The following is a 26,662-nucleotide window of genomic DNA, read 5'->3' on the forward strand; positions in this document are numbered from 1 at the left end:
AGGACAGTCTGGGCTATGAGGTCAGTCCCAAGACAGGGACGGACAGCAGGGTGCACGCTCCGGGCGGCGCGGGCTGGGAGATGCAAGGGAGCCGGGCGAAGCAAGGGAGCGGGGCCTCCGGGACTACATTTCCCAGCAGGCGGCGCGCTAGCGTCACTTCCGGCGGCGCCGCGGTACGCGTGTGGGAGTGTACGAGCGAGTGTTTACTTCCGGCCGCCGCGGGCTTGGGGCCGAGCGTGTCGGACGGCGGGCGCGGCGGGTCCCGCGCAGCCATGGACTGGCTCATGGGGTGAGTCGGGCGGCCGGGCGGGAGGGCCGGGCCCGCGGGAGGGAACTCGAGGCGCGCCGCGGGCAGCGCCGGTCAAGGGCATCCGGTGCGGGCGGAGCGGGCTGGGCCGGCAGGGGCGGCTCCGTGGGGACTGGACTGGGGAGCGGGCGCCGGGCCAGTGACCGACCGGGGCGCGCGGCCGGGCCGGACGCGGGGTGTCGGGACCCGGAGCAGGGTGGCTCGCCCTGGGCGGGACCGGCGCCCGCGCTGCCCGCCGCACCCCGCGAGCCGGCTCAGGGCAGGCCGGCCACACCTCGCCGCTGGGTGTCGGACCGGGTGCTGCTCTCGCCGGTCGCCGAGGGGAACTTGCTTCTGGGAGAAATAACGTTAGCACCGACCGAGAGCAGCTCCTTAAAACCGAGGAACACGAAGCACAGCAGCCCAGCTTGGCCCGTCAGCCGGGCTCGGGAAGAGGGCGAGCCGGGCGAGGCTGGGGTGGGGAGGGTGCGGTGGGCGAGGCGCACGCCGCGCTGCGATCGGCGGATACGGGCCGCGGGTGGGGTAGGAAGGAAGCGTCGGGCCGGGAGCAGCGGGCTGGGCTTCCCCTCCAGTGGCTTTTGTGTTTCGCTGGAAATGAGAGAAACGAGGTAAAATGTCACAGCGTCTCCAAAAAGTTCACTGGCTCCAGTGATTGTTCCAACCGTTTACCTTTTGAGGACCAAGAAGGGAGGCACTTTCCCCCCAGCAGCGGGCCCTGCCCCATCTGTCCTTAGCTCTGATTCTACTAGCATTTCTCCCCCCGGAGGCAGGTTCCTTACTCAGGGGCTGGGCTGGGGGAGCCGTTGCTGTTGGCCCCCGGCTCCTGGAAAGGCTTGTCTGGACACTGAAGTCCTGGAAGGACGGAGAAGGCGTTTGTTCCCCTTGCAGGGTGTAGGGCAGAGTGGAGGGTGTGCTGTTGGGTAACAAGGCGATGGGCTAGGTCATCCACCTTTGCCTGCAGGTTGTGTGGAGTCTAGGAAAGGGGGATCCCAGGGGGGACAAGCAACTTGAGGGATGAATTGAGCAGCCAGAGCGAAGTGCCAAGTGGGCGGGGGGCAGAGTGCAGGGGTCAGGCAGGGCAGCGTGTGGGTGAGCTGGGGGCCAGCCTTGGTGTGGCCGCTCACTTGGCTTCTTGGGGAGGCAGCACTGCTGCTGTTAGCTGTGTGACTTTAGGTGGTCACGCTCCTCTCCTGACCTCCTCCTGTGAAATAGAAACTGTAGTGCTTGCAGGATGGCTTCCGGAGAAGGTGAGCCGAGGAGATGGAGAAGGGCACTGACACCGTGTTTGGCATTGCTGTGCGCTGGCGGTTCCTACCAGCGGTGTTTTGTAGGAGGCCTTGGAAGGCAAACGGCCGTGTTTGCCTTGTTTTGAATTGCAGACACTCGCTTTCTGCACTTACTGGGAGGGACTGTATGGGGGGAAACCTGGCCTCCCAGTAAGCCTGTTTCAGCCGAGTCCACTCAGTGAGTGTGGGAAGGGCCAGCCTAGTCGGCTGAGTTGCTGAGGAAGCAGCCGCTGGCATTCTGGTCTTTTGCCCCTTCTCTGTGAAGATGGCGTGCTTGTGTCCGTAGGAAGCAGGTACTCCAGCGCCTGGAAACTGACCAGCAGACAGTCATTTAACTTGACAGACGTCTGTGCTTTGTGGACTCCACTGTCACCGCTGTGACTATGCAGAAACTAACCCCAGTTAGGCTTCTAAGGGACTGGTTCTTGAGGTCCTTGCCAAGACCTTGGCACCCAGGCAGTCGTCTGTGTAAGGCCCTCGGGGCACCCATCTCCTGGGTCCCCTTCTGGGGTGGCTGGTCCAGGAAGACAGTTCTGAAAGGGACGAGGCTTGGAGCTGCTGCTTCCATGGGCCCCTGGGAAGGGAAGGAGTGTCCGCTCTGCCTGGCTGTGCAATGGACAGTTCCAAGAGGACACTGAGATGTGGGGAGGGCATCGGTGGAGTTTGGTTCTTTGTGCATGTGTTCTTAAATTCAGTGGATTGCATATTGGACACTATAAACCACGAATTCTCCCATAATTCCTTAACTATGACCCCCTCCCACTATTTTAAAAAGGGGTATGATTTCATTTGTCAAGTACTGATCTTCCTCAAGAGCTTGTTTTCAATGTGGTATCCTAGATGCTGGAGCCAGCAGAGCCCAGGTGCCCCTCTGTCCCTCCCACGTGTTTATTGAGCAGCTACTGGAAAATATGATGATGCGAGGCCTAGGCTAAGCCACAGAGTGGGTGAGCAGCAGAGCCCTAGAGATGTCTCCCACTCGGGTCCACTTCTCACTTAACCCGTCTCTCCACTCCAGCGAGAACAGCCAGCCAGCGGCGCTTGCACCCGTTGCACGCCTTTTGTGCACTCAGTACTGGGGCTTGAGCTGGCCATCAATTCTTCAACTGGGTTTCAGCCTGGGAGATGTCAGGAAATGTGTTATTTTTTTATACTTCCTTACTACTTTTATTAATTCACACCATTCAGTGTCAACCATGTAGTTTGCAATATAGTTCTTTCTTTGTGTTTTAAATGCTGTTTATTCAGTTTTTCTAAGAAAGAGTTTCTTTCCATCAGTTCATCTCAGGTGACAAAGTATGGACTCCACTAACGTAGCGCTAATGCTCCCTCCAGCTTTGACCACTGTCATACCAGCATGGCTTTTGTCCCTGGAAGGGCTGTGCTGAGTAATGGTGCGGTCTTATCTTCAGCTCTCCCGGCTGCGTCTGAGGGAAGGGAGGTCCCGCAGGAAACCTGCTCGGAAGCCAGAAACAACGCCGCACGTTGCAACTTGCCTCTGGAATCTGCCGGCCTGACTTAGAGAGGAGCTTCTTGGTGTGTGGCTTGCATGCGTCTGTGTCACTGTGCGTTTCCTGTTCTTGGCCTTGAGCTGGCTGTTGCAGTAGGTGTGTAGCACTTTCTTTTTCTACCTTGCAAAGGGTCACCGCTTCTTGTGTGGTCTGCTCTGCAGTCCCTGGCTGTCTCCACCCTGGGAAGCTGATGGCAAGGTGGCAGCCTGGCCCCTGGGAAGGAAGCAGCCACGTCAGATTCAACGAGGTTTGCGGCGGCGAGGAGCCCTGCAGCAGCATCTGGGGAAAACGTGTGTCTTACCCTTAACTGGCAGCCGTGGGCATTGATGAGCGGACGAGAAAAGAGCAGTGTCAATGTTACCAACAGAAAGCACAATGCAGCAGCTTCCCGGCTCTGGACATACAGAAGAGGAAATGTACTTCCTCCCTCTTCTGACTGCGGGGCAAACCTGGGCACCCTTCCCTGGCCCTGGGTGGGGCCCACAAGGTGTTGTTTGCAGGGACAGCCCACCCTCCGGCTGGGACCCGAAGCTAGGGGCAGCAAGCACACCCAGGAGCCCTCTTCCCCCATCCTGGGGCTGCGGACACCTTGACACAGCATGCCCTGCTCCTCCAAGCAGCAGTTGAGGTGAGGTGGGGTGAGGTGTCATTCAGAACTTCCTGGCTCTGGCCAAGGAGACAAACCGACCACCAGGAGATGCAGTGCTGAGTGCATGGCCCTGGGAGCTTCCGGCCAGCTGACCGTCTTTGCTGAGCTGAGCTGCTAGGCGTTCTGGCCTGTGGCTCTGCCTGCAGGAGTCCTGTGCCGGGTGGAGCCTACCTGCCTGACTCTCAGGGACTGAGTGGCTGTCACACGTTGCCTCCTGGGCAGGTGTTGCTGGTGGCTGGCCACTGAGCCTGGTTATGAGGGGACCCGACTGAGCTTGCCCCAGTCTCTAGGCTATTTTTATAACAGCCTCATTGAGGTATAATTTACATACCATAAAGTGTACTCCTTTCGAGCATACAATTAAGTAATTTTTAGTGAAATTACAGAGTTGGGTAACCATCACCACAGTTTAATTTGAGAACGTTGCCTTCACCCCAGAAGAAACCCCATGTCCGTCAGCAGTCCCTCCCCGCTCCGCCCCTGCCCTGCCCCGTCCCCGGCAACCACTTGTTTTCTCTCTGTCTGTGGATGTGTCTGTTCTGGGCATTTCGTGTAGGTGAACCACACATGTGGTCTTCTGTGGCTGGGTCACTTAGTGTGACGTTGTAAAGCTCGTCTGTGGTGGGGGACAGGAGCGCACGCTGCACCCTGAGCCTGCCTCTGGCAGCCGCCACGTGAATGCTGGCAGTGGGCACCTGCCCTGCAGGCCCTGGTCATGGGAGGGGCACTGACAGGAGGCATGGGTGCCCACCTGGCATGCCATATGTGTCAGGCTGTCACGGGAGTCACAATTCTCTGAGCCTCAGCACCCAGCTCTGGGGAGGACTCCCAGCCCTGCGTGCAGTGGTGTGGCTGACGTGGCTTCTCGGGGGCTCTGGTCATGGCAGTGTCGTCGTTGCAGTCAGGTTTGCTAGTGTCAGGGATACTGATGTGCTGAAGCCCCAGAGCGTGGAGGCACCGAGGGCACGGGGGCGTGTGTCCTGTGCTCACGTTGTCACCATGAAGGCTGTCCCTGCTGCCACCCTTCCTGGCCTCCGGGAAGCAGCGTGGCCGTGTGCTCCGGAGCTGGCAGTGCTGTGGGCCGGGGCTGTGGCCTGACATTGGCGCCCACATTTGCAGTCAGAGCAGAGAGGCCGTCCTCTGGAATGTCACTGCGGGGCTCAGACATGTTTTGTCATTAAACCTGTGTTCCCCCTGGGGCAGCCTCCTACCTTTTTGGCTGAAGAAATGCTGGACTCCCTGAATTCTGCTGTGAGTTTCTGGCACGTATAATTCATGTAAAAACAAGTGTGTGGTCTTGTGGTGCCCTAGTTGTCTTCAGGGCCTCCTCCAGGCTGACTGGCAGCCGGCAGCCCCGCCACGCTCCATGCCGACTTTCTGCACAGGACTGAAGAGTGGGCAGTGGCCATGGAGGAGCTGTGCTTCCTCTGGGGTGCTTGGTGCTAGTTTCTCCTTGTTTACTGCCTCCTCATTGGACTCATGTTTTTAGGGAGGGAAGATCACTGGTAGTTTGCTTGCCCCTGAGATCTGAACTGTCCCCAGGAAGGGAGCAGGGCCCTTGGTTCAGCGGCAGTGTCTGCTCTCTCCTGAGATGGGGCACCCCCGCCTCCCCAACGGTGGAGCGGGTGCAGAGGGCACCACCAGGCGACTGGGGACGTGTTGTGGCCGAGTCCTCACCCCATACCTGCACCGCCAGGCTGGCCACACAGCTGGGAATAGCTGCAGAGAGCACAGCCCGCAGGCTCCAGCTCAGGGGCCTCTTTTGGAAGGCGGGAGGCAATGCTGGTGAGGCCGCGGAGAGCAGGGAGCCCCCCACACTGTTGGTGGGAATGTATATTTGGTGCAGCCACTGTGGAAACAGTGTGGAGACTCCTCAAAAAATGTTAGACAAGAATTACCTTCTGATCCAGCAGTCTCACTACTGGATCTATTTTTAAACAAAATCATTATCTTGAAGAGCTATCTGCTCTCCCATGTTCATTGCAGCATTCTTTTCAACATCCCAGACATGGACATAATCTAAGTGTCTGTGGACAGGTGATAAAGAAAACGTGGTCCGTATACACAATGGCAGTTACTCAGCCTGAAAAAACAGCCCTTGGGAGGATGTGGCGCTGGCCCGGGGCCCAGAAAGGTGCTGGGGCTGAACCCACCCACCTGCCCTGCACTCATGCAGCGGCGGGAGGGGCTCTTCACAGAGGCTCAGCGTAGCTGTCCTCTGACCACATGTGCCAGCAGCAGCAGAGACTCGAAAACCACGGTGCACACATTTGACCTAATGCAGAGAGTAGAGTGTCCACCAACGGTGGACTGCACAGCCTCTAAGCCAGCCGTGGGCAAACTACGGCCCGCGGGCCGGATCCGGTCCGTTTGAAATGAATAAAACTAAAAAAAAAAAAAAAGAAAAGACCGTACCCTTTTATGTCATGATGTTTACTTTGAATTTATATTAGTTCACACAAACACTCCATCCATGCTTTTGTTCCGGCCCTCCGGTCCAGTTTAAGAACCCATTGTGGCCCTCGAGTCAAAAAGTTTGCCCACCCCTGCTCTAAGCACTCGAACATCTACTGACCGGAACCTCTGCGGATTTCAGCAGATGGAAACCCTCCGAAGCATGTCTTGGCCAAAGTGAATCAAATCAGAGCTCAGCCACAGAGATCATCTGTATTTAGGAGTTAGGAGACACACTTCTGATTGACCAGCGGGACAAAGAAGGGCTCGTAAAGGAAATCAGAGAAGAGTTTTAGCTGAAAGGTCACAGCAGCACTGCCGTGTAGGAAGCAGACCGGCCTGGGAGGACCTCGTGCTATCCGGACGGTTCTCTGAAGGGCAGAGCCTGTGGCTTGTTGGGCCGGTGCCCCTCAGGGCTCCTGAGCACCCTGCTCTTCCCCCGGCGTCGTTTGCATGTTCTCAGTGGACTCGGGGACCACACTGAGAACCAGCCGCCAGAGGCAGGGGAGCGCGCGGTGCTTCTGCGAGGTGGTCCCCACACAGGGGTCCGGGCCTTGTTTGATGTCCTACCTTTCTTCACTGTGTAAAGAGACGCAAAGTAAAGTGATACCTGTGTCACCTTCCACTGTTGGAAGGCGAGATGCCAGTGTCCCGTCTCCTCCTCCACCCCTAGGCCTGGACAAGAAGCGTCTTCTCTCCTGTGTCTGTGTCTTGGTTCCCTGTTCTGGGTCTTGCTGAGCCCTGCTGCGGCCTCCTCCCGAGCTGGTGGTTGGGAACCAGCCCAGAGGGACTGTAACCTGGGAGACTGGGTTGTTTCCATGTGTGGTGGCTGGAAACAGTGTAGCAGGGGCCACAGGCATCTGAGGGTAGTCAGGTGGCCCTACCCTCGTTGATACATTTCGTCACATACTTTCTATTAGCTTGTGCCTGCTGGGTGGCCAAGGGCCTGCCCTGGCGGCTGCCAGTTTTCAAGGGCTCTGCTGTCTGTCACCTGTGTTTGGCTGTTAGTGGGGTGAGCCTGTTTGTGATCTCCGCTCCCTTCTGTGAGTTTCCCTCTGCAGGCTGCTCCTGGCATTCTCCGGATGCTGTTTAGAGTGACCTGGTCACGGCGGAGAAAGGACTTTTCTTGCTCGCTCCTCAGCTGCACTCGCCATGCAGAGGCGCTAGGGAGACAGGGCAGCAGAGTCCCATGTCGTGGGGCCCTAGCAGCAGCAGTGCTTGGCTCTGTCTGTGTGCACTGGCCTCGTCACTGCACAGTAGGAGATTCGGCTTTCCCGGGGCTGCTCCTGGCGGCCCAGGCGCCCAGCTCTTGGGCAGCAGACCCTGAGTGCCCAGGGCATCCAGGAGCTGGTGGTGGGTTCCTCTGCTCACTCAGGACACTGGGCTGGAGGTCAGCATCCCATTTACAGGCCGGAAATCGAGGCCGAGAGGCCAGTAGCTGCCAGGGGCCGGAGGCTGGAGGCTGGTGCCGGGTTGGTGCGCTGCTCCAAGTCCACTATCCCACTGGCCTCTGCCCCCATCTCACCGCTGCCTTCAGGACCTCCCCACATAGTTTCCGGAGGCTAAGGGTATGCAGACCAGGCTAGCCATGGGGGAACTTTCGAGGGCTCTCAGGAAGAGAGAGAAGGTCTGTCCGAACTCCAGAGTCACCTTTATTCCCCTGTCCTGTTACCAGGGAAGACAGGTCCCTGTAGATGGTCCACCAGGGGGCGCTGCCGACCATGCAGGTGACTACAGTGGTGGCGAGCACCGGCTCTGTACCAGACCACATGAGTGTGGAACAGGTTCCATGTCACCCACAAATGCCGCCATGGGCTGCTGGGAGCCGGGGGGGGATCAGGCCAGGGTGAGTGTAGCAAGGCTGGCTTCATGGGGCCAGACCGAGGCCTGCTGCGGGCTGGACTGGCCAGGCCCACCTTAGGCACCTGTGCACGTGTAACTGCAAAGTGAAACCTCAGGGGGCGCACCCCCGCTGCCCAGGCCAAAACGTGTGATAAATTCCACCAGTGTGAATGCCCACCCCACTACCACCCCCTGGGCTCCGGGGCCAGTGTCCCCCAGGATCAGGGGCCGTGCCTGTGACTCAGCAGATCGGGACCTTCCTGAGCCACACAAACCTTCTCCGAGTGGTGTTGGAATCTCATGTGGGGGTGGGCATGGGTAGCGGTGGTGGGGACCCCCAACACGAGGTGCTGCGTGCATCCCGGCAGGTCAGAGGCCCCCTTCTAGGCAGCGGTGAGGCTCAGTTAGTAGTGTGTTGTTGAGGGTCCAGTAGAGGACAGATTTGTGCTTGTTCTTGGCCTCTCAGAACCCCCCGGAGAGACAGTGGTGTTTGTTTGGAAGCCTTGGGCTGGGACCTGGGTACAGTCATGGCCTTGGACACTGACCCTCAGGGTTGGGTCCAGGCCGTGGCTTTCTGACTGGTTGGTGGCGTGGGGCTAGGGCCTACATGGAGGGTCATCCTGTGATGCTGGCAGGAAGTGGGTGGGGCTGAGCCTTTTGGGAGAGGCTGTCAGGGCACCGTCTAGCCCTGCCATCCAGCGCAGTTACGTCCAGGCAGGGCTGGGCCCTCCCCTGTGAGTGGTCCTGAGCCGGTGGGAGGTCCTGCCATCCATGAGCAGAGCTCCTGTTGATGCCAGCGACCCCTTTGTGTGCTGGAGACACCGGTGCTGCCCGGAAGGGAGCTGGGCTATCTGCCCACATCCTGTATCGCACTTGGACCTGCTGCCGGAACCGAGTGGACTGGCCTTGTAATGGGACCTGCTCCCTCCCAACCCCACTGAAATGAGAGCAAGGGGAATTCTGGGAGGTAGAAACCACAGAAGCACAGGATGGGAGACAGCACAAACAGTTTTGGATGTTGGGAAGCTGATGATGGGGTGGAATGTGAATTTGAGAAAGGTGAACCAGTGCCAGCGGGGGTCGCTGAGAGACCTCCACCAGCTCTGCATTGGTAGGGCCCAGGAGCTGGGAAGGGTGAGCTGGAGAAGCAGCAGTGAGTCACCCCCCACCACTGCTATCTGCCCCGAGGGGGCACCTTCAAGCAGATACAGCATCAAGGACGTCCTACAGCCAGCCTGTGGATGTCTCCCAGCCACTCTGGTCTCAGACCCCAGCATTGCGGTCTCCTCTCCAGGGAGAAGAATGGGAGTCTGACCAGCCCAAGAGAAAGGCCCCCAGAACTGAGAGTGGAGGGGTCATCCTCCGCGTGCTGCCAGGGAGCCAGGTGGCGCCCAGTGACGCCCCCCAAGAGCTCCCCTGCCTTGGAGCTGCCAGGGAGCTCCTAGTGCCCGCTGTGAAGAAGGAGTGGGTGGCGGGCTCCCTGGGTGTTTTGAGGAAAACCTGCATAAGACATAGCAAGGCCAGCAGAAAAGGGCGCAGGCTGAGCAGCAGAAACCACTGTGGTCACTCTCCTTGGAGACGCCAGGACTGCGCAGCCCCCACAAGAAGAGCAGCCAGAGAACGAAGGAGAACGCAGGGCGATGAGAGGCCACAGCAAACCGAAATCCTGACTCAAGGACCGGAGGGAAATTGGGTGCACTTCTCAGCAAGTAGATCAGCCTGGTGTGGGCACCTGCTGAGCAGGGGAGGCACAGAGCATCCGTGCGTCTGTGTAGGAGCTGCAGCCACGTGGGCCCAGCAGGAGCCAGAAGCAGAGGGATGAGTTAAAGGAACTCTGCAGTTTTCCAGATCCGCGGGCAGCGAGTTCAGGTGGAACAGTCTCCCGTATGAAGGGCCTGGGGTCACAGCTGTGACGTTTCAGACACCAGGTCCAGGGAAAGTTTACAGGTACAGAGAGGGACAGGACCCAGGAACCGAGCACAGTCCCACCCACATGCTAACCACAGTCCTCAGGATGCGGTGGGGGAACCCTCCTCAGTGCAGTTCAGGAGAGAGCACTTCCTGGGATCCCCATTCTTCCCAAGACCCCTTTCCTCCTGGGAACCCCTTCCTCCCATGAACCTCTTTCAGGAAGCGTTTGAGGGGACCAGTGCTGAAGGGAGAGGGAGGGGACCGTGGTGCGGGGGAGCATCCGCTGGTCGCCCTGCCCGTGCTGGACGCCCCATCACGAAGAACCAAGGCTGCGGCCTGCCTTCGGTCCCTTAAAACACCTAGGGCTGGCCCTGGCCCCCGCTCCGTGCTGAGCCCTCCCCCCTGGGCTTCTCTGGGTCTCCCCTCGGGAATCTCAAGTATGGACCGTGGCATCTCGGCATTCCTCTCCCTTTCGGGCACACCCACATCTTATGCCTCCCCTCTCATTCCAAAGAGAAAACAGCGTTTCCAATTAGAGGGGAATGTGCCCTTTCACCTTGGCTGCCAGGGCGTCCAGGAGGAGGACCAGGGTCCTTGTCCCAGCACGGCCACCCCCATTTTCCTGCCTGTGACCTGCTGGCTGTTGTTCTCTCCATAAAAAGCCAGGGACGCGCCCTGCCCAGGCCTGTGGTACCGCAGGAAAGGAAGTAGATGAGGCCCGGCCAGCCGCCTGGCGGGTTGGCTGCAGCAAGCTCTCGGGGACAGAGCCCTGGGGTGGGTTTTGACCCTCACGCCCTCGCTGAGCTGCAGCCCAGGCAGACCGGGTTCCGTGTGCCTGTGTGTGCTCACGGGCACGGGGCCCCTCCAGTCTGTACTTCCTGGGGTGGATCTGCTGTGAGGGGATAGCCTGGGCCCTGGGTTCAGGGAGCGAACGGCCCCTTCCCTGTGGGCCTGCAGGGTGACCATGGGGTGGGAAGGCCTTCTCCGCTCGTTGGGCTCTCAGCCTGTGCCTCTTGGGATTCCCTCCCTCCCTGGGAACATTTCCACTGCCCTTGCGCAGGGAGGGCACTGCTCTCTCCCTGGCATTTTCCCAGGCCAGGCTGTTTTTTTCTTAGATTTCAGTGGGTATTTTTTTGGGGGGGGGGCGGGGGGGGGGAAGATTCCCAGTGTTTCTGGAGGATCAGCAGGTTGCCAGGTCCATAGGGTGAGGGACGACTCTGGGTGCTGGGAGGCCATGGTCTCCTGCCTCTCCCAGGCTCCCCTGGGTCTGCCAGTGGCTGCTCCAGTCACTGCTCCCTCCCTGTGGCCTGAGCCGCCTTCCTGTGCACTGAGCCTGGGCTAAATCTTGCAGCCAAGGTTTTTATACCCACAGGGAGGGTGGAGTGACTTGGCAGGACCCACATTGCCCTTTTCTTAGGCAGCCTGGACCCTGGCTGCCTGGGCTCGGTGCCTGCTTGGCTGGTGACACCAGGGGAGGGAAGAGAGACAGTGTCACCTGTCCCCTGCCATGAGTCCACTGGCTTTTCTGAGCCCAGGTGACCTCACCGCAGAGCAGCGAGCACCAGCCTCTGTCCGTGCCTGTGCCCTGGGTGGGCAAGGGCTCTGCTGTATTCAACAGGGTGCTGTTTACTCAGGGGTCTCAGCCACTGTGTCCGTGCCCAAGGCTGGTGGGCTCTTGTTCGGCAGATGCAGTGCAGGGTCAGAGGGGAGACATGCCAGAGGTGGCTGCCCCATGGCCTGGGTACCCTGCCCCTCGGTCAGCGGTGGCTGGGGGTCAGGTGGAATGACCCAGCAGCTCCAACAGGCACCGTGATCGCTTGAACTGTGCCTTGACTTGAACTTGAAACAGACAGTTTAGGTGGTATGTGGGGTGCACGGGTGTTTCCCTGCCTTCTGTGACCGAACACCCTGGCCCTGGGGTCTGTGGCCGCCCTCCTACCGGTTCCGGGGGCTCCAGTGTCCCGGCGTTTCCATGGCTGGGCTTTAGTGGGCACTTGGCCTCCAGCCTTACCCCTTGGCCTGCCACCCAGAGGGTCTTCCCTGACCTTTTGGGCCTGGTTGTACAGAGCTGTCAGGTGAGTGTGCGAGGTGAACAGGGTGAGACCCACCCTATGTCTGTCTCTGCCTTACCGGGCAGACCTGGCCCTGCCCACACACCGGTGCCAAGGCGTGTCTTGGACAGGCAGGGCTGTCACCTCCCCGCTGTCCCTCGGGGCGTCTCTGGTGTGAGGCCTGTCGGCTGTGGGGGCAGGTGCACCGGGGGCCTTTCCTTTCCTGATCCCTCCCTCTGCTGTTGGGTTGGGAGGGAGGCAGCACGTGCTCGCCCTTGGAAGTTGAGGCTCAAGGGTGCAAACAACTGGAGAGTGGTTGGAGGGTGCTTGGGGCGCAGTTCCGTGGACTGATCCAGACAAGGTGTCACACCTGCACGTGGTGTCACCCTGGGCCGCAGAGGCGAATAGGAATGGTGAGGATGAGGCCCAGGAGCTGGGATTCCAGGTGGCCAGTGCCTTTCTGTCCTGCCTCCTCACACTCCCAGGGCTCCCAGCTCAGTGAGGTCTCGGGAGCAGGTGAAGGCCTTTCTACCCAGCTTGGGACATGCCAGGTTTGGGTCTTGTGGCCAGACCCACACTGAGCCTTTTTCCCATGGTCACCCTGGTGGCTCACCTGCGGGGGTGGTGCTGAGATGCCTTGGTCGCCATGGACCGTGTGGAGTGGGACCTCTCACCTCAGGAGGCTATTTCAGTCCCTGCGCCAATGACTCCAGAGTCAGCGTCCCCACGGCCCAGACCACCCCTGTCCCGTTTGTCTCCTTGGACACCCCCCCCCCCCCCCACCAGCGCTTCCTCTTGTGTAGCAGGTCAAACAAACCGTAGGATGAAGGTAGCGTAGCAGCGATCACTGGATGTGGCGATCCCTCCCATGAGAGGAGGGCTGCCAAGCAGGCAGTTGTCCAGGTAAAGGGCGAGCCACCAGGCATTGTCTGACGGTCCAGCGAGGAGCTCCGGGAAGACGACCCTGTGCAGCAGAGTCACTGAATCCGACGGCACGGGGGTCCCACACATTCCCAGGATGGTTGTGGGTGCTGGATGCAGCTGTCAGCACACTGGGTGACATTCCGGACATGACTCCCTGGTGTGGTGCTGGTAAGGCATGTGCCAGGCTGTGTGTGCCAGAAGTGGAGTGAGCACAGCAGCCGATGCTGGCCATGAGCAGAACCCGAGAGAACAGAACAGGACAGGCTGGAGGAGCAGCAGGTGGTCATGGCGGGGGGTGAGCCCAGTGCGGTGGTCAGGAGCTGGGGAGGCGAGGGTGGAGGGCTTAGGAGGAAAGGAGCACATCTGCCCAGCAGTTACACACACACCTACATGGACACGCACTCACACACACCTCTCACACACGTCTACTTATACGCATAGGCTGGATTCAGTTTACTAATACTCTCAGTTTTACATCTGTGTTCATGGAGGATGTTGCTCTGTAACTTGTCTTGTGTGTTCTTGCCTTATTTTTATCTAATTGAATTAGTTTGGTATTGTTTCTCCCTCTGTTCTCTGAAAGAGCACGTGTAAGAATGGTATTATTTCTTCTTCCTATAAAAAAAAATATATTTGTATTGATTTCAGAGAGGAAGGAAGAGGGCGAGAGACAGAAACATCAATGATGAGAGAGAATCATGGATCGGCTGCCTCCTGCCCGCCCCACACTGGGGACCGAGGCTGCAACCCAGGCATGTGCCTTGGCCAGAATTGAACCCGGGACCTTTCAGTTCTCAGGCTGATGCTCTATCCACTGAACCACACTGGCTAGGGCTGTATTATTTGTTCTGTATGGGCCTGATAGAATTCACTCTTAAAGCCACCTGTACGTAACATTTCCTTGTAGAAAGGTTTTTAATTATATAAATTTAAGTTTTTAATTCCTTGTATCGGTTTTGGTAGCTTGTGTTTGGTCGTCTACATTTTCTGTTGGCATAAAGCTGTTCACTGTAGTCCTCGTTATTCTCTCAGTGTCTGTGGGGTCTGTAATGACGTCTTTTATTTTTAATACTGGTTGCCTCTCCCCCTTTTCTATCAGTCTAGCTGAATAATTTATCAGTTTTCTTAAACTTTTCAAAGGTGACTGTGTTTAATTTAATTCTTCATTTGTCCATTTCCTGTGACATAGATTTTTAGTATCTTTATTTCTTTCTACTTTCTTTGGGTTTCATATGAACTTCTTTTTTCTAGTTTCTTAAGGTGGATATATAGATTATTGATTTTAAGCCTTCTCTCTCTCTCTCTCTTTTTTAATATATTTTAATGATTTTTTACAGAGAGGAAGGGAGAGAGATAGAGAGTTAGAAACATCGATGAGAAAGAAACATCGATCAGCTGCCTCCTGCACACTCCCTACTGGGGATGTGCCCGCAACCAAGGTACATGCCCCTGACCAGAATCGAACCTGGGACCTTTCAGTCCACAGGCTGACACTCTATCCCAGCCTTGGGCAAACTACGGCCCGCGGGCCGGATCCTGCCCGTTTGAAATGAATAAAACTAAAAAATAAAAAAAAAGACCGTACCCTTTTATGTAATGATGTTTACTTTGAATTTATATTAGTTCACACAAACACTCCATCCATGCTTTTGTTCCGGCCTCCGGTCCAGTTTAAGAACCCATTGTGGCCCTCGAGTCAAAAAGTTTGCCCACCCCTGCTCTATCCACTGAGCCAAACCAGTTAGGGTTAAGCCTTCTCTTTTAACATAAACATTTATGGTCATAAATGTTCCCCAAGCCCAACTTTAGCTCCATTGCACAAATTTTTTTTAAATCCTCACCCAAGTATATGTTTATTCACTTACTTATTTCATTGATTTTAGAGAAAAAGGGAGAGGGAGAAAAAAAAAAAAAACATCAATGTGAGAGAGAAACATTTGATCAGTTGCCTCGTGCATGTGCTCTGACTGGGGATTGAACCCGAAACCTGGGCATGTGCCTTGACTGGGCATCGAACACAAAACCATTTGGTGTACGGGTTGACACTCCAGCCAGCTGAGCCACCTGACCGGGGCTTCTACAAATTTTATGTTACATTTTTGTTGTAATCTTTTTTTAAAAAAATATATTTTATTGATATTTTACAGAGAGGAAGGGAGAGGGATAGAGAGTTAGAAACATCGATGAGAGAGAAACATCGATCAGCTGCCTCCTGCACACACCCCACCAGGGATGTGCCCGCAACCAAGGTACATGCCCTTGACCGGAATCGAACCTGGGACCCTTCAGTCTGCAGGCCGACCCTCTATCCACTGAGCCAAACCAGTTAGGGCTGTTGTGATCTTTTCTTTGTGTTGTTTAATCTGCTGTTAAGTCTATCCCATAAAATGACATTCCAGATATTGTAATCTTCAGTTCTAAAAGTTTCTGCTTGTATTTTTCTAATTTCTATATCTTTCGAGGACCCTAATCTTTTCACTCATTGTATTCATCCTTTTCTTTAAGTCCTTGAATCATTGAATATATTAATTTTTGTTGTTTAAAGTCTTTTTTACCTTCAGCGTCTTTGTCGTGTCTGAGTCTGTTTCTGTTTTCCTGGTTATGGTTGCGTTTTTCTGTTTCCTCACCTGATGCACATCTGCTGTGTTAGCGATGGGGGGCGATCCTGTTGAAGGTCCTCCGAGGAGGACCGTGGTGGTGGTTCCAGCCGGCCGTTCATTTGCTGTTGGTTCAGCAAAAGCTTTCTGGGGGCCAGTCTAAAGATACCCTTCCTCTGGGGCTGCTGCTCCCCCTGCAGAGCCTGCAGTGGGGCTCTGGGTGTGGGAGCACACTGTCTTCCTGCCCTTATGACCTCTGGAATGCTGCTCGAGCTCACGGCTCCTTGGAGCTGTTGTTTGTGAGGCTCTGTACACCCTCAGCCGTGTGGTTGGCCAGAGGGTTGGGTGGCCCTGTCCATAGGGCCAGAGCAGGGGTGGGCAAACTTTTTGACTCGAGGGCCACAATGGGTTCTTAAACTGGACCGGAGGGCCGGAACAAAAGCATGGATGGAGTGTTTGTGTGAACTAATATAAATTCAAAGTAAACATCATTACATAAAAGGGTACGGTCTTTTTTTATTTTAGCTTTATTCATTTCAAACGGGCTGGATCCGGCCCGCGGGCCGTAGTTTGCCCACGGCTGGGCCAGAGTCTCTTGATGAGGCAGCTCCATCCTGTCAGCAGCCCCCACTGTGTGCCTGCTCCACACCAGCCTCCTGTGCGCCAGCATGCTGTCCAGCGTCGCCAGTTGCTTTGTGTATTTCACTGATTGCGTTGATGTCGGTCTGGGCCCCTGTCTGTTGCTCCATCATCGCACAGTGGAAATGAGAGTCCCACTTGTGTGTTCTCTCAGCTCTGTGTTCCCGTGTGTCGCTTTGAGCTTCTGGTAGCTCCCCCGTTGTTCAGGAGCTCTCGTTCCCGATTCTCAGAGCTCTTGTGCCTCTGTTCAAATCTCTCCATATGTCACTTTAGTTCTGCGCTGTTCTGATGTCTGGGGCTGGTTACAGAGGAGCCCGGAGGAGGTTGCAGTGATCCATGGGTGAGGGACCAGAATAGGGGCATTGAGAGGGACTCATGTGCAGCGTGATCTGCACGCAGACGCCGTGTCTGAAGTGGACAGATGTGCACACAGCTCTGTGCTGCCAGTGGAGAGGCTCGCAGCAGCGTGTGCACCGGCGCAGTCTCGGGGCTGTTTTCTCCAGTGAAGGAACCAAGGCGGAGGTGGTTGGTCCTAGGACAGGGCAGGGCAGGGGATGGGACATGGTGAGCCTAGAAGCACCCCCTAGTGCTCAGTTATTCCAGCTGCCTGCTGCTGTGGCTGGTCCGTGGGTGTCTGTCCCTGGACAGTCTGGGTGGCTGTGGGGGCAGAGGGGCTTTTTGCCCTGGTCCCCGTCGTGCCTGTTGTTCCGTCCTCAGTGCTGAGCTGGGTTGAACCTGGACAGGTGAGAAGGTGGGTGGGGCCCTTTATGGGATGCTGCCTTGGGGAGGGAGAGGGGGGTGGAGGGCAGGGCTGAGGGGGTGGGGATGTGAGCATGGGGCTCCTGGCTGGGTGGGGCCTCTCAGGGATCTTTGTGGACGGCTAACCACAGGGGCAGCCGTTCGGGGTTTCGGTGCTTCCTGCTCTCCCACCTGCCGGCAACTGTCAGGAAGGCGTGGCCGCACGGCCTCTCCCCCCACTGGAAGGCCCTGGGCAGCTCACGCCTGGTCTGGATGCCCCAAAGCTGCCAGCCGTGTCTTCCTCCTGCCTCGGGCGGCGTCCCTCTGCAGGTGACAGCCCGTGTCTGCAGCCACACAGGGCTGGGCTCAGGCAAGGGGTGCTATCAGCCCCAGGAGGTCATGGGCAGAGCTGCCGTCTGCTCTCAGAAGAGCTCTCCCAGCTGTGTCAGAAGGGCCTCCAGGTGCCAGGTCCTGGCTGACGCGTTCTTCCCTGGGGCTCTGCCCTCCCCGTACAGCACCGCCCGCAAGGCGCCACTTTGAAAAGTTGACTGAGACACGCCCTCATCTAACCAGGCGGGCTGGCCTTGGCCTGTGAAAGGAGCAGCTGTGTGTCTGCCAGGCCAGAGCCCTCCTTTCCCCCGCGCGTCCTCATTGGCTGGTGTCGCTGCTCCAGGCAGACTGCCCAGGGAGGGAGCGACGTTGGTGCTGGGGCTCCCACTTCCCTCGGCACCTCTGCGCTGCTCCAGCATGCTGGGGGATCACAGCAGCCTCCCCGCAGACCGGGCTCTGCTCAGCCAGCCCCCCAAGACTGGACTCAGCTGCAAAATGGTGCTTCAGGCGGTCGGCAGAGTGCTCAGGTGAACGCTGGGCATCTGGGGTGCTTGTCAGACTATCCCTGGTCCCTGCCCTGGGTCAGGCTGCAGTTGTCTGCTGCCCCCAGGACTTGGTCAGGAACTTGGTTTGCAGGGGTTCCCCTAAATGCCTGCATCCTGCTGCTTGAGGGAGGGAGTTTGCCCCTGCAAGGAAAGGGCGCCTGTACCTGGGAGGTGAGAAGGGCCCGCTGGTGAGTCTTTCTGGCCACAGCAGTCCTGCCTCGTCCCCGCTGAGCCTGCGGGACAGGCCCTTCTCCGTGGGGGGTGTGTGGCCTATTGTCTCCAGGCAGGTGATTGGAGCCTGCCTATGAGTAGCCGTATCCCAAGAACTGACCTAGGCTGTGGCCGGCTGGCCACGATCGTTTGCACCTCTTCTTTTACTGCAAGGCCTCCAGTGCCCCCACATGGGTAGCACCTTTCCTCGCCCAGTATGAGTGTGCGTGTGCATGGGGGGCCTGAGGGCCATGGCTCAGCCCCAGCCGGAGCAGAGAGGCCCTTGGGGGTCAGGGTCGGTGCTGGAGGGGCCCCGGGGGTCAGGAGCGGCCGTCACTTGGAATGTGTCACAGTTGAGCTCAAGCCTGCTTTCCTTCAGGTGACTGTAGTGGGTCCTCTGTCAAGTGGAAGCGTCTCGCTTTCCCAGTTCTGTCTGTAACTAAGTGAATAGCAGCCGTGGTGAGAGTCTGGGTGTGGGCCCAGCCTGATGGGTGGTCCTGGTGGAGTGACCGCTGAGTTCGAGAACCAGTGAGGTCCGTGCCTCTGGCCATCTCGGGGCACCTCTGGTGTCCACCTCTCCCTTCTGCAGCAGGTCAGCTCCCCAGGGGGTTGGGAAACGTGAGCAAGTTCCGGCACTCTCCAGCTCGTTGGTTCCAATCGGGAAAGTGACTGTCTTGGACAGCGTAGGCGGCCGTGTGTGTGCACACCTGTGTGCACTGTGGGTGTGTGCACACCAGTGTGCATGATGGAAAAGGGCTGGCCATGGAAATGGCCCCACGGAAGACAGGGTAGAACCCACGGTCTGAGCTGCACATGGGACTCCAGAGGTCCCGGTGAGCTCTGGGGGTTGGGGGGGCAGGGGGTGGCCAGGGCTGGGGCGAGCCCACTGTTCTCACCTGGGGCCTGGGAAGACTCCAGGCGAAGGTGATACCTGGGCCTGGTGTTGAAGGAAGAGCCGCTTATTTCACAGGCAGAGTGAGAGCGGAACCCGTGGCCACATGGTGGCTGCAGTTTGGGGCCAGCGGCGTGTGCAGCTCCTGCCCTGCCGCCTTCTGGCTGCCTGCGGGCAGTCTCCCTCCTGGGGGGCATTAGCTTATGAAAGCCCCCTTTGTTTGGGGTGCTGACCGTGGGCAGTCAAACCAGGAGAAGCAGTCCAGCCGCCACAGCCTGTGGAGGTCTGACGGGGACCGGAGAGGGGTCCGTGGCATCTCCCAGGCTCTGTGCCCGTCGGGGTGCAGCGGCGCCAGGCTGGTTGGGACCTGAGAGAACAGTCAGGCCGGGAAGTTCTGAGGTTCAGGACAGTTCAGGCCCCACCCCAGGGCCCTGCATCAAAAACTCGGGTGTGAGGTGTCCATGGAAGGCGGAGAGCCCCAGTGCCAGCGGCCTCCGGCATGTCGGTGCCTGGCCGTTAGGGGTGACGGGGTAACCCCACAGCTCCAGCCAGGGTGGGGCTTAGTCCCTGTGCCCTACGGAGCAGGTTGGCAGCAGCTGCCTGTGCCTCCATGAGGGACATTGCTGCCCCGCCCCTGCCTGCACACTGCCCCCCAGACAGCTCTTCCTCATGTCGGGCGCCTGCCCTGAGATAGCCTGGAGTGAGGAGCAGTGGCTGAGGCTCAGGGTGGGGTCCTGCTGGCCGTCCTCTCTGTGGCTCCCCTTCTAGACTACCAACAGCACCCCTTTCCCTGGAGCAGTTTCTGTGGGGGCTCCCAGCACCTGAGTACTGCCTACGTACCCTAGGTTTCTGTAACCCTGCTCCCTCCTCCGGACTTTCCAGCTCCCACGCCCCATGTCCCACGAGGCTGTCTCCAGACACAGCCACCTCTGGTCCTTCCTGCTCGCAGGGTCTCCACCCTTCTCTGACTTCCCACGGGCGCCCCTTCCAGGCCTGCCTACATCCCTCCCCTGGCAATGGCCTGAGCTATCCCAGCATCCGCGAGGGAGCAAGGGAGTGACAATGCACGCACGGCAGGTTGAGGGGGGCCCTAGGAAAAGAGGGGAGTGCATTCACCCTGTACCTGGGGACTACCAGCCCTCGCCAAGCCTGACTGGTGCCTTGAAGATTCATCCCACTTTCAAAACCTGGAAGTTACTTGCTGCTCCTCAGAGGGTGGGACCGTGCCAGCCAGGTGCCTAGGGCCGTGTCCCGTGGGCTGTGGGGCAGGCTGGCACGTGGCACTCAGTGTGTCCCCTCAGCTGGGGCCCGCCCACCAGTGCTCTGTGTGTTCCTAGAGCCAGACTCCTTTCGTAGCCGATGGGGGACAGCCCCACTGCACCTCCAGCGGGCCCAGCGGGCCTCACTCACACCTGCGCACATGGTCTAGCTCAGCACAGATGGGCCACACTGACGACTGCAGGGCCCTACTGGTGAGCGGGGGCTGTGACATTGGATGGGTCTCGTGGACAGGAAGCGTGCAGGCCTGTGCGATGCCCACGATGGTGGCAGTGGCTGGTCGTGGCCGCTCCTGTAATGGCCACTGCAGGCTAGTGCTCTGGCATGTTCGTGAGTCACTAGGTGACACTGCTCCTAAGTAGCAAAGTGTGGAGGTAGATCAAGCAGCCAGGTCCACGGCCTGGGCCCCACCTCGTCCCGTCCCCATACCGTGGTCACCAGACCCGGAGGCCCAGGCTGTGTGCACCAGCCCTGTGGTGGCCGTGGGCCAGTTTGCGCGAGTGCGGGGGAGGGCAGAGCAGCCTGGTCCAGGCGCTGGACACGGTGCGCAGCGGGAGCAGAGGCTGGCACTGGTGCAAGGTGTGTCCTGCAGGCATGTCCTACCTGCCTGGGGCTGAAGGCACTGGGACCTTCCTGGCCAGTTGTGGCTTTCTGACAGGGTGGTGCATCACTCGGGAGCAGGGGCTCAGGGTCAGGAGAAGGGCTGCGGGCAAGGAGTGGCATGGCCCACCTGCCCACCTACTCCCAGTGAGTGTCTCAGGGCGTCAGCAGAGCCCCCGGTGCTCCCAGCCCTTCCTGGGGCCTGGTCTCCCTCTGTTGCTCCGACCTGGAGAAGACGGAGCCTCCCTGCATGGGCCGAGGCTGCGGGGCTCTGAGAAGTTCTGGGCACATGTGTCCACAGTGAGCAGCTCGCCCCCACGGGGACCCCTGAGCGCCCACTGAGTGTGTGGCATCCGTGCTCGCACTCCAGCTGGCCCACCCAGGCAGGGTCAGGGCCCCGGTCTGAGTCTGTCCCTTCGTCCCCCTGGCACTGGCCACTCAGGCCCTGCCCCGGAGGCCAGCACATGCCGCCTTTTAAGGCGAAGATCTCCTGTGAGAAGCCGAAGGGAAAATATTTCCCTGGCGTTCAGGGACCATTTTTTCTTCCTGTTTCTCAAATAAACCACCAGCAACTTTTCAAAACAGAACAAAAAAAGGGCAAGGTCAGGGAGCTGCAGAGACCTCTCATCCCACAGCCAGTGCCCCCTCCCCCCGGCCCCCGCCCATGGGCCTCGCCTGGGGCACGGGGGAGGGCCGCCGGGGTCCCAGGGCCCTATGTTTTTATTGTAGGTGTGGGGACAAGCGACAGGGGCCAGGAGAGAGTGGGTTGGCTTCTCCTGCAGGTCTGAGGACCCGAGAGAGTGGGCTGCTGGGGCTGGGCCCGCACCCGACCACACGCCCCTCCTGGGTTGCAGGAGGCAGGGCTGAGGAGGGGGTCCTGTGTGCAGGGGGACCCTCCCAACATCTGCCCATGGACTGCAAGGTGTGACAGACACAGCGTCCTGTGTCTAACCTAGCCTGGCCGGGCAGCTCCAGCTGCGGCTCCAGGCCACTCCTTGGGCAGTTTTCCTTCTTGGGGACATGCCATCTCGTTGACCTGCCTCAGCCGCAGGGACCTGGCCCCAGATCTGGCCTGGGGCAGTGGCAGGAGGCTGGTTCTGGGCCACAGCCTCCACCGAGGAGGGGATGCAGCCCCTCAGCACCAGCGAGCATTGGTTCGTGGTGTTTAGCCACCGATGTTCATACTCAGATGGAAGCAAGACGTGTTGGAAATATGGACTCGTTCATGTAAAAATAGCCACACACACCTGTTCTGTGTTAAATGATGGCACATTTTTGTGAAAAGAACTGTTTTCCTAAATAAGAAAAAACCTCAGTGAGAAATGGCCGTTTCTGCAGATTTCTGTAGCATTTGGCTGGCACCTCCCTCTCCCTGGGAACCTGCTCCCCGCACTCGAGGGAGAGAGGCAAGCGGGATAGGGGTCGTGCGGCTGAGCCTGCAGCCGTGATGATGTGGCTGGGGGGTCGGCGGCAACAGTGCTCAGGACGCCTGCCCACCACCCACCTGCCTCTGGGACTCTGTTCACGGGTCAGGGTGAGTGATGCCCAACCCTGTGTCCTGCTCATCGGTCCCGCCTTGGGCGCCAGGCCCTTGGCGTGGGCCGGGCTGCTGCAGGGCTGTGGCGTCACACGTGGGGGAGAGCCCAGAGTTCCAGGTTCAACCCATGATGCCAGGCTGCCGGTTCATGTGTCTGTGTCCCCCTCCCCCCTGTAGTGGCCAGACGGCTCTGCTGGCCAGACGATGGCTGGGGACGGCACGTGGTGCCAGTGGGAGCAGAACCCCCAAGGCATCTCCAGGAGGCTTCTCTGGTGTCCCACCGGCTGTCTCCTGGGGTTCTTGCCGGGCAGTGACGGTGCTCCTTCTCTCGGCAGGAAGTCCAAAGCAAAGCCCAACGGGAAGAAGCCTGCGGCCGAGGAGAAGAAGGTGTACCTGGAGCCAGAGTATGCCAAGTCCAGGATCACCGACTGCGAGTTCAGGGAGCTGGTGGTGCTGCCCCGGGAGATCGACCTCAACGAGTGGCTGGCCAGCAACAGTGCGTGGGGACGGTGGGCGGGCGGCTGGTGGGCTGGGAGCCACAGTGCAGGTGGCCGCCCTCCAGGTCCTTGGGGATCCCCAGAGCTCTGTCTGCAGAGGGTGTGCTGCCCATGTGGCCAGCGGCCTGGCTGTTGCTCACCAAAAAGGAGGGCTGGACGCTGAGGCATGGGGTGGCCAGCCCTGCAGTGCACTGAGGGGCCTCGGTGTGGGCCCTGAGCAGGCCTGGGGCGCAGGGCTCAGAGAATGCCACACGAGGGCCGCCTGCACCCGTGGTAGGATTCTGGAGGGGACAGGCTCTTCTCTGAAGCGTGGCGGGCTGGAGTGGCCTTCTGTTGACTCAGGCCTGATGGCCACCAGCTCCCGCCCCCCTGGTATTTGCTGCCGGTTTGGCGGTGGCTGGTGGCTACTCCCCAGGCTGGTGCTCCCCACGGGGCGTTTGGTCTGTGACACGTGCCGGCCATCCCAGCACAGAGCACTGCCCTGGGCAGTGGCCGCGTCAGGTGGCGGAGCTCACACCTGCTCTTCTCTCCTCTCGCAGCCACCACGTTCTTCCACCACGTCAACCTGCAGTACAGCACTATCTCGGAGTTCTGCACGGGGGAGGCGTGCCAGACCATGGCCGTGTGCAACACGTGAGTGCCGCCTGGCCCTGGGGACTCGGTGGGCTGTGGGGCCATGACCCTGCGGCTGCACCTCCGCCTCTCAGACCTGCTCACGGTCCCTGTGAGGTCTCCCGGCGGCCCAGGGCCTGGCAGGGAAACGGGAAGAGAGCCTAGCCAGGGCAGGGACACTGACCATGTGGGTCCTGCTGGGGTGTGGGTGCCAGGAGCTGGCCTGAGGCTAACAGGCCGGATTCCTAGGGACAGGACATGCCCGGTGGGGCTCCCAAGACGACAAGCCCCGCAAAGTTGCAGGCGGTCCCTGCTCCAGCCGGCCGTCCTCCAGTAGAGGCTCCTCCTCAGGGCTCCTGCACTGCACGGGGAGGGAGAGCCTACAGCCTGTGCTGGTTGCTCTCCCTGGGACCTTGTGCCATGTGTGTCCTCAGCAAACAGCCCCTGGCAGCACTGCCCTGGCTCAGTGCAATGTGGGAAGGAGAGCCACCATGTGGCCAGGGCTTGCCCCCAGCCTTCAGAGCAGGAGTGAGGGCCGTGGACACAGGCCGACAGGAGGCTGGTCGCCAAGGAGGAGGCCAGGAGCTCCTCTCTGCGGCCTCGAGCACACCGTCCTGCATTCACGCTGCAGACGACGGTGCTGGCTCTCGGCCCCTGGGTCCTGCTCTCCTGGCCCCACTGGGTCCCAGCTCGGCCAGATCACGCGGGAACAAGGTCACATGGCACCAGCTCTCTCTTCCTTGTTTTTGGGGAAGAGCATGAGGTGTCCCTCATGTCCCACTGTGAGGCATGGCCCAAGGGAGGACGGGGCAGGCAGGGCGGGTGAGCTGGGCAGGAGGCCACAGAGTGGGACAGAAGTGGCTCCTGCAGCAAGTGTGGCGGGAGGTGTGCAAGGACGGGGTCTTCTTCCCTGGACTCTGTCAGAACCGGTCCAGTCGGCCCCCTTATCAGACACAGCTCAGGTCCCACAGGTGTGTCCCCAGGGCCTCAGAGGAGAAGCCTGGGCGCCTGCCACACCTCCTCCAATAGTGGCCACCCACCTGGCACCACCTCTGACTGCAGCAGGCCCCTCGCCCCCGGACCAGGGTGGCTGTGTGGCTGGGGTGGCACCATGACCAGCCTCTTTGTCCCCACAGACAGTACTACTGGTATGACGAGCGAGGGAAGAAGGTCAAGTGCACTGCCCCCCAGTACGTCGACTTTGTCATGAGCTCTGTGCAGAAGCTGGTGACGGATGAGGACGTGTTCCCCACGAAATACGGTAGGTCTCTCAGCAGTGCCCCTCAGTGTCAGGTGGGCCTGGCTGCAGATGAGGAGGAGCAGGCAGCTGCCTGACCTGGCGTCTGCCACCCTGGGTCAAGATGCCATCCGCCCCATGCTCTGGGACCTGTGGGCCTTGAGCAGCCAGTGTGGGTGTGTCCAGCTGGACAGGGCTTGGCAGTGCTCTGGGTCATCCTGAGCTTCCAGGGGCCTCAATCTGGCTGGCAGGACGTCCCCAAGGGCCTCCCCTGGGTTCAGGCCACGCAGAGGGAAGCATGCAGGACCCCCGGGGCCAATCCAGGTGTGGGCGGCATGTGGTGGGTCTCTGACCTCTGGTCGCAGAGGTGGCCCGGGGGGGGGGGGGGGGTTCAGCTCTTGGGGACTGGGCCCCGGGGACAAGTCACTCGAATGTGTGCTAGTGGCTGCTCAGTGAGGGCTGCTGGGGGTGACCCTGCCTGCCTGGTGAGGGCTCTGAGGGGCAGGAGGGGCGCTGTGGGGAGCAGGGCCAGGGTGACGCAGCCCTGTCCGCAGGCCGAGAGTTTCCCAGCTCCTTCGAGTCCCTGGTGAAGAAGATCTGCAGGTACCTGTTCCACGTGCTGGCCCACATCTACTCGTCCCACTTCAAGGAGACCCTGGCGCTCGAGCTGCATGGACACTTGAACACCCTCTACATCCACTTCATCCTCTTTGCCAGGGAGTTCAATCTCCTGGATCCCAAAGAGACCGCCGTCATGGACGACCTCACGGAGGTGCTGTGCAGCGGCGGGGGCCACGGTGGGGGCAGCACGGACGGGGCCAGCGGTGGGGGTGCAGGGGCACAGAACCATGTGAAGGAGAGGTGAGCCGCACGGCCAGACAGGCGTGCACGTGTGCAGAGACGGTGGCATGTGTGCCTGCGTGTGTCCACCTGTGTGCGCACATGTGCTGGGCACGCTGGGCAGGAAGTCGGAGAGGTGACGCTGCCCAGGCCAGGCCATGCAGAGTGTGGACCCCGGAGCCGGCGTCTGCCCGCTTCCCGCGCCATTTTCCTGTTGGATGGACAAGTGCCGCTTGTCGAGAAGCACCTGGGACTCCTTCCTCCGCTCAGCACACCGAGGGGACTCCGCTGTTTCCTCCGGGCTTCCTTTCCTTGTCTTCTCTGCGGCCCGGCCCCACCTCCCCGGCTCTGCCGCTCTGAGAAGTCGCCAGTGAGATGGGGCTCCTCCCAGGCCTTGGGCTGCAGACCTGGGTTCCTCTTGGTTGTGTTGTTTCAGGGTGGGTTATCTTAGATTCCTCCTGTCTCCCCTCGACTGGATCTTGGCTGTTGGCAGTTCAGCTTGGGGGGGAGGGGGAGGCCAGCGATGCTCTGTAGGGCCCCCCAGCTCATGTCCCTGTTCCTCCTGCCCCTGCCGCCCAAGAGGGACCCTGGACTAGCCGGCCTTGGGACCGAGGCATCGGGGGCGGCAGCCTGTGCGGAGCAGCTGTGGGCAGAAGGCAGAGCCTTGCACGCTCTGCTCCTCTCTGTTTGCTCGAATAAAAAGAATTCTCTCAGGTTAGCGCCTGTGTGTCCTCAGCGTCTTCCTGACCTGTGCTGAGGGTGGCCTGGCCCTGCAGCCACTACTGTTTCCCTCCCTTTGTCCCCCATCCCACCTCATCCCCCCAGAGGTCCCCACACCCCCCCTGGGGCCACCTCCTCCCTGCGGCCTGGGGTGTAGAGTTCTCACTGGCTTCCAGGACCCATGCTGGCTGCGGCCAATCGCAGACGCTGCCCTTTCTGCCGGGACAGCCACAGACTTCCCCACTGATCCCTGGAGAGAGGGCACACCTGTGTCACCCATCTCCAGAGGCTGGATCCACTCTCCCTGTGCTGGGCCTCCATCAGGTGGCAGGGACTCTAGAGCGTGGGTGAGAAATGGTGGGGTTTCCCAATGGGCTGAACTGCAGGGGCCATGCTGGGTGGGCAGAGGGAGGGTCGGGACAAGGGGGTGGGGAATGCATACAGTGGGTCAGAGC

General features: G+C 59.5%; 1 protein-coding gene across 4 annotated transcripts; it reads left to right on the plus strand.

Moving 5' to 3' along the window:
- On the plus strand, nucleotides 1–26,205 carry MOB2 (MOB kinase activator 2). Of its 4 annotated transcripts, none has more exons than XM_059710769.1 (5): nucleotides 1–20; nucleotides 22,637–22,797; nucleotides 23,338–23,431; nucleotides 24,547–24,671; nucleotides 25,202–26,205. In XM_059710769.1, the coding sequence occupies exons 1-5, from the start codon at nucleotides 16–18 to the stop codon at nucleotides 25,510–25,512; spliced, it is 696 nt and encodes a 231-aa protein (XP_059566752.1). In that variant the 5' UTR covers nucleotides 1–15; the 3' UTR covers nucleotides 25,513–26,205. The 4 variants fall into 4 exon arrangements, with proteins under 4 accessions (XP_059566752.1, XP_059566749.1, XP_059566751.1 ...); XM_059710766.1 differs by lacking the exon at nucleotides 1–20 and adding an exon at nucleotides 140–289; XM_059710768.1 differs by lacking the exon at nucleotides 1–20 and adding an exon at nucleotides 3,263–3,732.
- The last annotated feature ends 457 nt before the right edge of the window (nucleotides 26,206–26,662 follow it).

The sequence above is a fragment of the Myotis daubentonii genome, chromosome 9, assembly GCF_963259705.1.
Source record: "Myotis daubentonii chromosome 9, mMyoDau2.1, whole genome shotgun sequence".
Classification (NCBI taxonomy): Eukaryota; Metazoa; Chordata; class Mammalia; order Chiroptera; family Vespertilionidae; genus Myotis; species Myotis daubentonii.